Source organism: Quercus lobata, chromosome 8 (genome assembly GCF_001633185.2).
Source record: "Quercus lobata isolate SW786 chromosome 8, ValleyOak3.0 Primary Assembly, whole genome shotgun sequence".
Classification (NCBI taxonomy): Eukaryota; Viridiplantae; Streptophyta; class Magnoliopsida; order Fagales; family Fagaceae; genus Quercus; species Quercus lobata.
Genome location: NC_044911.1, coordinates 37,664,858 through 37,679,287, shown reverse-complemented (window position 1 = coordinate 37,679,287; position 14,430 = coordinate 37,664,858). Strand labels below are relative to the sequence as shown.

At 37.2% G+C, this 14,430-nt stretch overlaps 1 protein-coding gene across 1 annotated transcript; it reads left to right on the top strand.

Moving 5' to 3' along the window:
* Window positions 1–4,084: 4,084 nt before the first annotated feature.
* LOC115956830 lies at window positions 4,085–13,064 on the top strand. Its single transcript, XM_031075114.1, has 4 exons — window positions 4,085–4,220; window positions 10,543–10,841; window positions 10,980–11,552; window positions 11,838–13,064. The coding sequence occupies exons 1-4, from the start codon at window positions 4,085–4,087 to the stop codon at window positions 13,062–13,064; spliced, it is 2,235 nt and encodes a 744-aa protein (XP_030930974.1).
* The last annotated feature ends 1,366 nt before the right edge of the window (window positions 13,065–14,430 follow it).

Sequence of the window (14,430 nt, the reverse complement as noted above, 5' to 3'; positions counted from 1 at the left end):
TATGACACAATTTAAACCATTGAGATTCACTTAGTAATTAGACCTACCCAAATTGAACAATTTTACCAGATATATTAATACTTACTTCAAGAGCTTTATTAGTTGATCTTAAAAAATGAGAGTAATTTTATCACTTAACTAAGATTTAACCTTATTCTTACACTCTTCTTCAACCTCACATATAAACCTAAACTCACTTTCAATGCGTTGAGCCCAACCGATGAAAGTTTGAACTTTTAAATGGATAGAGTAAATTTTTTATACAATGACTTATCTCAAAAGCTTCTAATTTATTTTGAACTTCAATCTTTGAACCACTAATTTCTTTTTATTTCAATAAAATGGTCTTTTATATCGTAAAAGAAAAAAATTTATATCTGCTTATAATTTTGTGACTTCCAATGTTTCTTACTTTAGCCCCTGCCACATTCTTTGTTTCTTGTTACTTTTTTTTTTTAATATAACTTCCATATTTTAGCATTTAATTGAAAACAAAAGGCATTATATTTAGCAGTAGTGGAGCCAGAAATTCAGTCTAGGGAGAGCAAGATTTAAAAAACTAAACTAAAAGATAAAATTAACTTAAAAATATTAATCTTTATAACAAAATAAACAAAGAATTATTAATCAAGATAAATAACAATTAAAGTAATCAATTCTTTACTTCATATCATCAAAATAAATGAACCAAATAATCAATTCATTATTAATAACAATCAAATTTGAAAAAAGAAAGTTTTTTTTTTCTACCCTATAAGTATAAGGACATAAGTTGTTTTGGTTATTATTATTATTATTATTATGGGTAAATTATATGACCCACTAATTTAAGCCTTGAAGTTGAAGTGCAGTGAGAAAGTTTAAAAAATAAAAAGGTGATTAGCTAGAAAAAGTGTTGTGAGCTGAGTAATGATAAGAGTAAATTTGGGATAGAGCAAAAAAACATGGGACATGTTTGGCATGATATAGAGTTTGCAATGTACGAAGCAACTTTTTTTCTCTCTTTTTGGTATCTGGTTTCAAGTCAAGTGTGGAGTTTCATTTTTTGTTTTCCTTTTTCTGTCGGAGGGGCAGAGTGTGCTTAACAATTAACATATATAAGTCATATGTGAAATTTTTGGTGGAGCCAAGGGGGCAGTTACAAAATGATATTATTCATTATATTTATAAGAGCAAACATACAAGATTAGCATGAAAGGCAAGCAACTCTTAGAGAGAATATTTGGGAATCCAAAGAAAGGATTTTGTATTATTGATTAACTAAATGGATTACAAGGGAATCAAGATATTTATACAAAGATTAGAATGCAAACTCTAACAGAATGGTCCCAAACACTCAGCTCTAACAGATTTTCTAACGATCCAATAGATTAGGGACACATCTTCGGAGATCCAGCGTAGTATGGCCTCACTCACTAACAAGCCTATTGTTCAAGACCTCGGTAAATACCTAGGCATGCCCCTTCTAACTAAACGGAAATCAACAACTGCATTTCGGCCCTTACTTGACAAAATCCACTCCCGCATTCGAGTCTGGCAATCTAAACTTCTTTCACAGGCGGGTAGGATAACGTTTATTAAATCCATTCTTTCTCCCCTCACCTATTATCAAATGCAAACAACTGCTCTTCCTAGAAGTATTACGAGCAATATAGATAAATCCATACGAAACTTTTTATGGGGCGACACGCCAACAAAACGACATGTGCAGCTCATTAGTTGGGAGACACTTACCAAGCCTAAGGTCTTTGGCAATCTACTAATGATGCCTTTCTTATGAATCAGGCATGGCGGGTATGGAGGAACCCGCATACTCTATTAGCCAACTTTCTTTCTCAAAAACATTATCGAACATTTGATTTCATACAGACCACTTCACATACTGGATCTCACTCGTAGAAGGCTCTATTGAGGGGGCGGGACCTCTTGCGAGGTGGCCTGCGGTGGGTTATTTGCAATGACCATAGCATAAATTTTTGGATGGACCATTGGCTTCCCCTGGACCAAACCGAGGTCTCATTCACAGCCCGCTTCTTCCACATGAATATGAGTTTGCGGTTGCTAGAATGATTAATGACAAATCACCAATGGGATTTTACACCACATAGTATGGTCTTGCCACCGACAATAACCCAATATATCTATGCTCAACCACTGCCCATCCCTTGTTCTCAATCCACACGGTCACACTGTCTCTCGCTGATGACCGTGTCTGGGACCATCACGCTGGTATTTGCTCAGTAAAATCTGCTTACCATTCTCTTTTGCCACTATCTAATGGTGGAGCACGGAGGACAATGGAAACATGTTCTTAGATTTGGAAGTTAAAGATACCTCCTAAAATTTGTTTGGAAGTGTGCTCACCATCGCATTCCTACCAAATCTGTCATCTTCCCTCATGCTGCCTTGAATGAACGATTGTGTCCCCGTTGCACTGATATTGAAATGCCAATTCACGTTCTTCGTGATTGTCACTTTGCACGACACATTTGATCCTCCATTCCATCACACTTCCTTATTTCTGACTTCTTTCGGCTTGAGCTTCATGATTGGTGTAAAAATAATTCCAAACTTACTTCACCCTCTTGCTATATCCCATGGAACATTATATTCACTTTTACCATTTGGGCTATCTAGTTAGGTCGAAATTCTTTGATCTTTACAAGGAAGCTCATACCACATCATACTTTAAAACAAAATGCTATGCACATGCCACGGAGTTTTTCTTCCTCAGTGCCATTCCGACGGGGCACTCATCCCCGTCTTTAACTAAATTCACTAGGTGGAGCCCGGCTCCTCTACCTTATGTTACTATCAATACAGATGGAAGCTCAAAAGGTAACCCCAGTATGTCCAACGTGGGTAGCATGGCACATTTTGCCACTAGCAAATGGTTGTGGGGATTCTCCTTGCACCTGGGAATCACCAACAATACCATGGCAGAACTTTGGGGTGTTAGGGAAGCGTTGCTTCGAGCATGGGACAACGATCACCGCCAAGTTTGTCTTCAAACAGATTGTCTTCAAACAGATTCTCTTCTTGCTTCTAAATGGTTGAATACTAATGAGGTTTACCCTATGGAGTTTTCTAACTTGATTTTGGATTGCAAGTGTCTCCTCAACAGGGGATGGGAGGCACGTGTTGAGCACGTGTAGAGAGCGGCAAATAGTTGTGCAGACTTACGAGCAAAGAGGGGTGCTTCTCAGTCTGAGAAGGAAGTTTTGTATGATACATGCCCCACCTTTTGTGGCAATGTCTATATTGGGACTCCATGGGTTTTGTTTCATCCCAGAGTCGTTGTGGTCAATAATAGTCCAGTTGTCTGGTGTTTTGTTTTGGTTCCAGCTATTACCTCTCATCGGGTTGGTTTGTGGTTTTTGATAATAGGTTTGTACGGAATGTGTATTTCTTGTTTCAGACTAGTTTAATGTTTTGGAGTTGTTCTATGTACTGTATTCACGTTGTTCTTGTAATATTTTTGTTTATCAACTATATCCTTCGTTTACGCAAAAAAGAAAGGAAAAAAAAAAAAAGATTAGGGACACATGTCCTCTAGCCTAATTAATTTTGTCACTTACTAACTATTATAAACTACTAGTTGTTTTATGTCTCAATACCAAACTACAAGTCGTTTTGGTCTTCTTCTTTTCTTTAAGAGCATCCACATCAGTGGATGTAAACTTTGCAACATACAAAAAGTAACAAATTTTACACATTTTGCTTCAAAAATCTTCCACATCAGTCATTCTAAAATTTTGTACATTTAGACATTTGCTACAGTAACTGTGCATATATGCACGGTTACTGTAGCTGTATATACTATTATTTTATTAATTTTACATTTCACACCTTATTTTCTCTCTCTTCTCCATGCAAAACGAACTGACTTCTCCTCTCCTCATCTTCTTTTTCCTCAGATACACACAAACACATCCATATAGACATAAAAAAATCAACACGGAGATACACAAACACACCCACGCGGACAAACCAACAAAGAGACAAATCGGTGCTAGTGTTGGTCGCTTGTGGATCGGTGGATCGGTGCTGGTGGCGCTAGATTAGAGTTCGTGGGTCGACGAAAATGGGTCTAGATGCTTGTGGATTGGTGTTGGCAGCAGAAATTGGTGCTTGTGGGTCGACGGGAATGAGTTCTGATGCTTATGGATCGATGCTGGCAACGAAGATCGATGCTTGTGGCTCAACTGGAGTCTTTGCTTGTGGGTTTTCATTCTTGTGGTGCTTGTGGGTTTAATTCTTGTGGCTTTTGATTCTTTTGGTTCTTGTGGTGGAGATTGGTGCTTGTGGTGGATAAATGATTTGACCATAAGAGGAAAAAGAAGAAGAAGATGCTTGTGGAGGGAGGTGAGAAAGAAGTAGAAGAAGGACAAAGATTGGTCTGAGAGATGAGATAAGGACAAAGAAAAAAAGATAAGTACAAAAGAAAAGATAAAAAGATAGGGACAATAAAAATATAAAATAATAATTAAAAATTAAAAAAAAAAAATATATATATATATATATTATTTAAATAAAGGGGATTGTAAAATAGATAAACTTATGTGATTACTTTGAAAATGTGGCAATGTAAAATAGAAAAAGTAGGTTTTTAACTTTTTAGTGTAAAATACACGGAAAAATTTGGCCGGACTAATGCAATTGCTCTAACACTCTAGTTTTGCTGCTGATCTTCTATCTTTACATGGCAATCCTGGAACATTCCCTGAGGGTCCCAATTTCATAAGATCCCAACAAAACAATTATACACAAAAGATGGACATTTGTCCAATTCTTCCACTCTATTTGTCTGCTCATGCCCCTCTTTTTTTTTTTTCTTTTTTCTTTTTTCTTTTTTTGATAGAAACGGGAAGTCTTATTTAATTATAACAGAAGTTTATACAATAGCAATATCTAGCCTTTGGGAACATAGTCTACTACTCCTGAGGCCTGCCAAATCCCTTACAAAACACTGGTATACAAAACTGGGACAGGTGTTGTAGATAGTCAAAAGATGTTGTTGGTGGTTTTCCCATTTCACTAGAGCATCTACGCATTCATTTGCTTCACAGTATATATGGCGCACCTGAACCTCCCATGCCCACTCCATAAGGCTCTTGCAATAACAAATTAAAGGAAACACATCAAGAGTAAAATTAGAATTTGTGTCAATTAACCAGGATAATACTGTCACAGAATCAATCTCAAGCTGGATAAATTTGTACCCCAATTCCCATGCCAACAGGAGGCCCTGCCGTACTGCTTCCAATTCATGCCCCTCTTCACTAATCTATTTGTATATTCATTGGTTTCATAGTATACTATGTGGATGAACGACCCAGTCATAAACTATCAGATTCATGCAATCACAAACCAGAACAAAAATATTCAGTGCCAGTACACCTTGGGTTGTTAACCAGTTAATCACAAGCTTTGGATCAACTTCTTTTCCTATACTTTATGTTCCATCCGATTTGTTTTTCAACTTGAATTCTCAGAAACCTTCTAAATTTTTTATTAGTATTTATGCGATGCTTGTGCGTTGGAGGATTTTAGTTACAATTAATTGAGCAAAATAGTATGAGCTACACATGTTATATCTCGGTGTTATGAACTTTTATTCACAACATGAGTATTTTGCAGACCATCAACAAAACCAATCTTCATATTTTAGGAAACTATTTACACCAACTTCTCCTGAATGATTACAAAATGACTTTGAAAAATCTTGAATTTCTTATTTTACCCTCTGATAGAAAATTTGGAAAACCCTTTCAACAATCCAAGAGAGTTAGTGTAAATAGTTCGTATTTTAGGAAATGTATGTCATGTGTGTTTTATTCTAAACTTGAAGGAAGGTGAGTGTGATAACAAAAAACCACGTTGAAAGTCAGTCTAATTTTTCCCTTTTTTTTTTTTTGGGGTTTTTTTGATAGGTCCCAAAAATGGTTTGAATCCAAATTCAAAAGAAACGGAATATGGCATTAGCCGCTATGCAAGTTGTTGATCCATCGCCAAGGGTAAGCCCATTGGCTGTACAAATAGAATTCCAACTCCAAATTGTACTCATGGGTTAACGTTCTCTAGAGTGTAGACCAATTTGTATTCTCTGTTTTTTGGGCCCATTTACATTTGCTCCAAACCCAAAGAAGGAATATCTTGGGCCATTAATCGGTAAATTGTGTTTACCCATCAATGCAAAGTACTCTAATCATACATAAAACAAAACAAAGCAAGATCACAATCTGGAAAAAGGAATTGAAATTCGATTCCGATACCGTTCAATTCATCCAAGTACTAGTAATCTTTGTCGCTGAAAAAGCATAAAAATAGTGACCGACAAATTTACTTAAGCAGTATATTTCTACCTTGGATTTCTGCTGAGGTGTACGTACCTGATTGGGCCAAATGGGTCCTCATTATGGGGATCTGGCAACTAAATGCGCCACCCAATCAAATTGTAGTCGCTGAGCTGATGATGGCAAAGGGAGTGACTAATGCTTGGAAGGGTCATATCGAGACCTACGAAAATATTCATAGAGATCAGTGAGAGAGAAAGAGTGATTATATATATGGGTACAAACCTACATTTTCTTTTGGTACATCTTTAGGACTTCAGTACACATAATTATGTCTTTGATCTTCACTATCGGGTATGCGTTACGTCTTATTAAAAAAAAAAAGTATGAGTTACATTTTCTGCTCTTTTAAGAAAGATAATGTTTAAATTACAATTATTTATACAATTTTTATTATAACTTACTACATAGTAAATTATAATCGATAAAGGTATAAATCCACCTAAATCATTTACCTTTTTTTATCACTTACAATTTCTCAACAATTGACTTTAACAAACAAAAGTTTCAAATCTTGTTTGGTTTGCAAATTTAAACATATATTTTCAATTTTACTTTTTACACAATTTTACCCTACATATATTTCCAAAAAAAAAACCTAAAAGCTATTGTTTAATTCCATATCACTTTATCGCCCTCCAAACAAATTTGGTGGAGGGAAACGTGGGGTGGCATACGACCGTATGAGTAATTTCAGAACACGTGTATCAGTATTTACTTGAAAAGAAGAGAAAGGTAATGAATATGCGCATTAAAACTTGAAAAGTAAAGACAATAATATGTACAGCTCTGATCCAGACCTGGCCCACACCTGTGCTGTGACCACAAGTTGTGACCACCACCTCTATCTTACTACTGGCAAACTGATAAATTTTAGGTGAATCTGAGCCGTTGAAAATATGATATGATGTACGGAGTGTGTACGCGAAAATTTGAGCCAAGTAAAGAGTCAATGAGATTAGGCTGGCACATTCTTCAAAAAAAGAGATCAGAGATCAGGCATGTCACGGTAAGCCTGGCCTTTGCCTATACGGCACGTGAAGGAATCTGATCAAATTTTCTTTGCTTCAACAGGCGAAGTATGATACAGAGTCATGGGCATTGGGCGGACCACATCCGAGAAAAGATGTCTAGTGGGACACATCACGTGTTATTACTGATGACAAAAATTTGTAAACAAGTCCTTTTTTTTTTCTTTTTTTCTTTTTCTTTTTTTTTTTTTTTAAGAATGAAAAACAAGTCTATTTGAATATTAAAAATTTAAATATAATTTTCTTATATATAAAATGAATGGAGCATTATTTTCACAAATTCATTCATGAACATATTTATATATTTGAGCTTGACTTATCTAGGTATCAATTTGAAAACAGTTTATTTATTTTTTTATTGAAAAAATTTTACTGAAAATGTGCTGAAATATAATTATACCTTAGAAAATATTAAAAAAAAAAGAGAAAATGTGGGAAAAAATAAAGACTTTAAAAACTGTATATAAAAACTAAAAGTTAAAAATTAAAACTGATTCTAAACAAGCTTTTAGTATTCGAGCTTAAATTTGATTTAAATTTAACTTGTTAGCTAAACAAACAAATATAAATAAGTTTAGTTTATTTATAACCCTACTCATAAAGAGTCTATGAATAATTATGTCATTTTAAATAGTTTCTAATTTAATCATTCAAATTATCTTTTCTTGGCCTAATCATTATTTTTTTTCTCAACTTTTGTCCTATATTTCAAAATGGTTTATTACCTTTCAAATATATCATTTTAGTCTTTTTTTTTTTTTTTGGTTAACAGGCATGATATTAAACAATAAAAGAAAGCTACAAATTGACCACAGAATCATTTTAGTTTTTAACATTTTGTTCGTGCGTCAAAAAGGTACTAAGCATTAAATAGTGGATGAAAAAAATTCTGAAATGACAAATGCAAAGAGTAAAATAATATAGTTAGCCAACTAGATGTCAAATTGGATGCCACATGGCATAATAATAATAATAATGCCACTTAAAAAAGGGTCAATAACTTTACAATCTTTCTTTACGATTCAAGTACATAACTATCCCTATAGGTTCAAATTATAAGGCTTATCAAAAAAAAAAAAAAAGTTTAAATTCTAAGGAATTTCACTGTAACTAAGAAAGGTCCCCACACGCTTCTTAGGCAATAGAATAGCCGTACCTTCTACGAAGGTTTTTTGTTCTCCACGCACTAATAGTGTTAGTTCGGTTAGTGCTAGTTCAGTGGCTAGTTGGGTTTTGTTCAAGGGAATAGGGAAACACTTATTTTCTTTCTTTAATTTTTCAACTGCCTAGAACAAGTTTAGATAATGGAGGAATTATCACAGAGTTGGATGAAATTATCACTATCGAAGAGAGAAGGACCAGGATGTCGATTAGAAGAGGAATTCAACTCGAAAGAACATATCATCGTAGCTAAGTTTCTTATGAAAAGGGCTCTTAACATTGAGGCCATTGCGAGAACGTTCACTCCATTGTGGCGTTCAAGAAGTGGATTCAAGATTAAAAACCTGGGAGATCATGTGATCCTGTTCATTTTTGAAAACGAAACTGAAGTAGAAAAGGTCCTTAATGCCGAACCATGGTGGTTTGATAAGCACTTGGTAATCATGCAGAAATACGATAAGAGCATGGCCTTGGAAGAACTAAAATTTGAGAAGACCCGATTCTAGGTTCAGGTGCATGGACTCCCCTATAAGTTCATGAATGTTAAGGTGGTCGAGAAAATCTGTAAAGTTGTTGGTCAAGTGATTCACTCAAACGATCCAGCTAAAACGGAAAGGGATAAATTTATGAGGATTCGAGTGGAGATGGATATATCCTTACCCCTTTGTCGTGGTAGAGTGGTGTCTATGGAGAATGGCAAAAAATCTTGGGTAACTTTCAAATACGAGCGTCTTCCCAATATTTGCTATTGGTGTGGTAGAATGGATCACTCAGATTGTGATAGTGAGATTTGGCTAGATAGAGAAGGTAGTTTAGTAGAAACACAAAAACAATTTAGGCCATCATTACGTGCTCCACCGTTCTTCCCATCAAAACGAAGTGTGGTGGCCATCCCGGGTTTTTACAGTCAGAAACGCACAACCCCAAAATCATAGCCAATAGAAGCCAGATCGGAGGAAGGCGGAGAAATCAATGCTGATACACGTGTCAGGGAGGAGTCCACGGTGGTGCAAAATCTGGAACCAGCGGACAAAGAAGTGAATGCTCATTTAAGTTGAATAACCGTAAATATAAATGCTCCTCATTATTCAGAAAACGGCTACAGGGGAATTAAATTTCAAGACCCTATTAATTCTCCACTAAACCCGAACCAACTAAAATCAAATATTATTGGGATTAATGATCCCAAAAAATCTGATGATAAGAGCTTATTACTCCCAACGGCACAGATTGGAATAAATCCAATTAATGATCCAGTTAATTGCAACAATAGCAATCAAGGAAGGGAGGTGGCACATACAAACCCTAACGCCAATGCATTCACCCAAAACCCTAAGTCACGTGAGGAGCATGAAATTGCTAGGGAATCAAAAAAAAAAAAGGTGCACGTGGACTAGGTTGGAGTCGTTGGACAGAGGCAACTTCACGCAGCAAACAACTCAAGCAATGTTCTCAGGTCCATGCAAACGACACTTCTCAACAATTGATGATCATTCTGATTTACCTTGCAACAAGAAACAGGTTTTGACGAATGAATCCGAATTTTCTATTCAAATGGTGAAGGCTGATGCTCAACCTCGCTAGGAGCAATGAGTTGCTTAGTATGGAACTGTCGTGGGCTTGGAAACCTACGTATAGAGAAGGAGCTTGGTGTTTTTTTTCGAGCAAAAGATCCATCTGTCATGTTTTTAGCCGAGACATAGTCAGATGAAGTAAGGCTAAAAGATATAAAACGGAAATTAGAATTTGATCTGGTGTTTATTGTTCCACAAGAAAATAGGGGAGGAGGTTTAGCGTTGTTTTGGAAAAACTCAATTGATGTCACAGTGGAGACTTTCTCCAAAAATCATATTGACTCAATTATCAACAAAGGAAAGGAGGATGCATAGAGATTTACATGTTTTTATGGGGAACCGATAACACATTTGAGGCATGAAGCTTGGGCGAAGTTAAGACAATTAACTCCCGTTTTAACCTCCCTTGGCTTTGTGTAGGTGATTTTAACGAGATTTTGAGGAGCAATGAAAAGCATGGAGGAAGCATGAGATCACAATCCCAAATGCAGCTTTTCCGAGATGTGGTTGATGAATGTGGGTTTCTTGATCTTGGCTTTGTAGGACCTCAATTTACATGGAGTAAGCATTATGCAACAGGGCATTCGGTATGGGAAAGACTTGATCGGGGGCTAGCCAATTATGAGTTGTTCACAAGATTTGCAGGGGCACAAGTTCACCACCTTCACTCGGATTCATCAGATCACCGACCACTCTTGATCACTCTCACAGATTTGGAGGTGACTCGAAAGAAGAAAATTTTTAGATTTGAGGAGATGTGACTGTCCGACAAAGGTTGCTCTGATACAGTTGAAGCCGTGTGGCTGTCTAGTGAATCTAATTTTTTCAATAATCGGATACTTGGAAAAATTGAGAAGTGTGGTGTCGAACTCACTAAGTGGAGCCATGGGAAGTTCGGTAATGTGAGGAATGAATTGGAAAAAAAGAGAAGACAACTAGCTGAGGCCGAAAGGATTGCAATGGAGTCGGGGCTAAACACTCGGGTGAGGGAACTGAAGAGTGAAATTGAAATTCTCTTGGATAGAGAGAACCAAATGTGGCTACAACATTCCAAAATTCAATGGACAGTACAAGGAGACCGTAACACACGATTTTTTCATAGTAAAGCAACCAACAAGTACCCAAAAAATTACAAACATAAGCTTAGAAATCCAAATGGGCAATGGAGTGCAAATAATGAGGAAGTGGCAGACATCATTATCCAATATTACAAAGAACTTTTCACCTCAGCTAATCCCATGTTTCCTGAAGAAGTTTTGCTGACTATTGAAACTCGGGTTAGTGCACAAATGAATGAAAAGCTATCAGCTGATTTTAAGGTTTGGGAAGTACATGAAGCAGTGAAGCAGATGGCCCCTCTCAAGGCAGCGGGCTCGGATGGAATGCCTCCAATTTTTTTCCAACACTTTTGGCCACTGGTTGGTGATGAGGTAACAACCACCGTCTTACAATTCCTTAATACAGCCACGTTCCCATGTCATTTGAATCATACTTTCATATCCCTAGTCCCCAAAGTAAAAAACCCGGAGTTATTTTTTGAATTTAGACCTATAAGCCTTTGTAACATACTATATAAGATTTTTTCTAAAGTATTGGCTAATAGGATGAAGAAAGTATTACCTACTCTCATAACGGAACATTGAAGTTCCTTTACAAAGAGTCGTCTTATCTCTAATAATATTTTGGTTGTTTTTGAGAGTCTACATAGTATGCAGAAGCACAAATCTAAGAAGGAGGGATACATGGCAGTGAAGTTAGACATGAGTAAGGCGTACGATAGAGTGGAATGGTCTTTCTTGAAAGCAGTAATGAGACGGATGGATTTTACAGAAAGGTGGATCCAATTGATGATGGTGGGTGTAAAAACAGTATCCTATTCCATATTGGTGAATGGCGAGCCCAAAGGCATGATCAAGCCAACCCAAGGAATTAGGCAAGGAGATCCCCTCTCTCCTTTCCTATTCTTGTTATGCACTGAGGGTCTACATGGTCTCATTTCACAAGCAGTCAGCCAAGGAGAACTACATGGCTACCCACTTTGCAAAAATGGCCCTAAACTAACCCGTCTTTTCTTTGCAGATGATAACTTGTTATTTTGTAGATCTACTCCTCAGGAATGTGACAAAGTCTTGGAACTGTTGGATACATATAGCAAATATTCGGGGCAGCACATAAATAAAGGCAAAACCACCATTTTCTTTAGCAAGTCCACCACTCCGGAGAGCAAGCAATACATCAAGAATGTCCTAGGAGTTCCTGAAATTCGAAGTTATGAGAAGTATTTGGGGCTGCCCTCTTTGATTAGGAGAAGGAAAAAGGCTAGTTTTGAATATATCAAGGAGAGAGTATGGAAAAAGCTCCAAGGGTGGGGGGAAAAATTGCTCTCTCAATCCCAGAGGGAAATCCTCATTAAAGCCGTTGTCCAAGCCATTCTCACTTACACTATGACTTGTTTCAAATTACCAATGGGATTGTGTGATGAAATTGAGGGTCTTATTAGAAAATTTTGGTGGGGTCAAAGAGGAGATAGACGGAAGATCCATTGGGTAAAGTGGAGCACTATGTGTAAGCCGAAAAATGAGGGGGGCATGGGTTTCAAAGACTTGGCTATGTTTAATGATGCTCTCCTAGCTAAACATGCCTGGCGGCTTCTTCACAATGAAAATTCACTCTTCTATCAAATTTTCAAAGCAAAATTTTTCCCGAATTGTTCTATCTTGGAGGCACCAGATTCAACCAAAGGGTCATATGCTTGGCGTACCATATTGAAGGGTAGGGAGGTCTTGAAAAAAGGAGGGCGTTGGAGGGTGGGTAATGGGAAAGATATTAGCATTTGGGGTGATGCTTGGCTACCCTCTATATCTACACCAAGGGTCAGTAATCTGATGGGGATTGAATTTCCAGAAGTGAGGGTAAGCTCCTTGATCAATGCCCAAACGTGAAATTAGGATGTGGACTTACTACAAGCTTTGTTCAAGCCTGAAGAGGTTCAGCTGATTCAGGGCATTTCACTTGGTGATGTTTTAGCTAGAGATAGATTGATTTGGCGTCATACACAATCTGGTACTTACACAGTTAAATCAGGATATAATCTACTATCAAAGGAAAAGGAAAATTCGAACCCTCTTAACAATAATCTTGCCCCATCACAGAAGTTATGGAAGATCATTTGGGGTCTCTTGGTACTACCAAAAGTCCAAAACTTCATGTGAAGGGCTGCAAAAAATGCCATCCCTGTTAAAACAAACTTAGTCAAACGGCAGGTGCTACAGGAAGATATTTGTGATCATTGTAAATCACATTCAGAGGATGTGGTACATGCCTTGTGGCTATGTCCGTGTTTGAACGAGGTCAGGGATGCTAATACGGGTTAGAGCCTCAGGAACAGAGTCCGTTGGGATGACTTCCAAAAGCTCATACTGCATGTTGAAGAGGCTGGACTCGATTTGGATTTGTTCACCATGATCGTTTGGCAGTTGTGGCATTGGAGAAACTAGATCAGGGTTGGCCTTTCAGCCGCTTCGCTCAGTCAGATCGTTACCTGTGCTCGACAACAGTTGCTTGACTACAACCAGATGCAACCAGTGAAGCCAACGACTGAGTAGGCCACTCTCCACATAGCAGCGACCTAGTCTCCTCCACAAGCTCCTTTCTAGAAGATAAATTACGATGGGGTAGTGTTCCGGGATTCCAACAATGTAGGCTTAGGGGCTGTGATTTGAGACAATGTGGGTGGGGTGCTCACATCACTAACAGAGAAAATTCCTCTCCCTCAGACGGTGGCAGACGTGGAGGCAGCAGCTGCAAGAAGAGCCATCATGCTTGCAAGAGATCTTAATCTTAACTCGATAATATTGGAGAGAGATTCGGAGATCATTACAAGAGCAATTCAAGCGGAGGAGCAGTCCTTAGCTTCCTATGGTAATCTCATTAAGGAGATTAAAATATATGTAGACTCTTTTCACAATTTTAAAATTTCTCATGTTAAAAGAAAAAAGAATTTTGTAGCTCATAGCCTTACTAGACATGTTAACGGTTTAGTGGTTTGGATGGAGGAGGTTCCCTCCCACATTTTGCCTCTACTTTTAGCCGAAGCTGGCTAACCTTACATATTAATAATAGTTGATTCAGTTTGCTTCTCAAAAAAAAAAAAAAAAAAAAAAAGTACATAACACACTATAGAACCATTGACGTAGAATTGCATCTGATGCAATAGGTAACGTTATTGCACCATACAATTATCACTTGGTTGTAAGTAGAGATGGAGTCAGAATTTTGAGTTAAGGGGGTAGTTTTATTATTGGTTGT

What these genes read in the sequence shown, in the direction of transcription:
- LOC115956830 (XM_031075114.1), top strand. Translation starts at nt 4,085, where the DNA reads ATGGGTCTAGATGCTTGTGGATTGGTGTTGGCAGCAGAAATTGGTGCT. An exon ending in CTCAACTGGAGTCTTTGCTT is followed by an intron (nt 4,221 to 10,542) that starts GTGGGTTTTCAT and finishes GGCTTTGTGTAG; the next exon opens with GTGATTTTAACGAGATTTTG. An exon ending in GGCCACTGGTTGGTGATGAG is followed by an intron (nt 11,553 to 11,837) that starts GTAACAACCACC and finishes CATAGTATGCAG; the next exon opens with AAGCACAAATCTAAGAAGGA.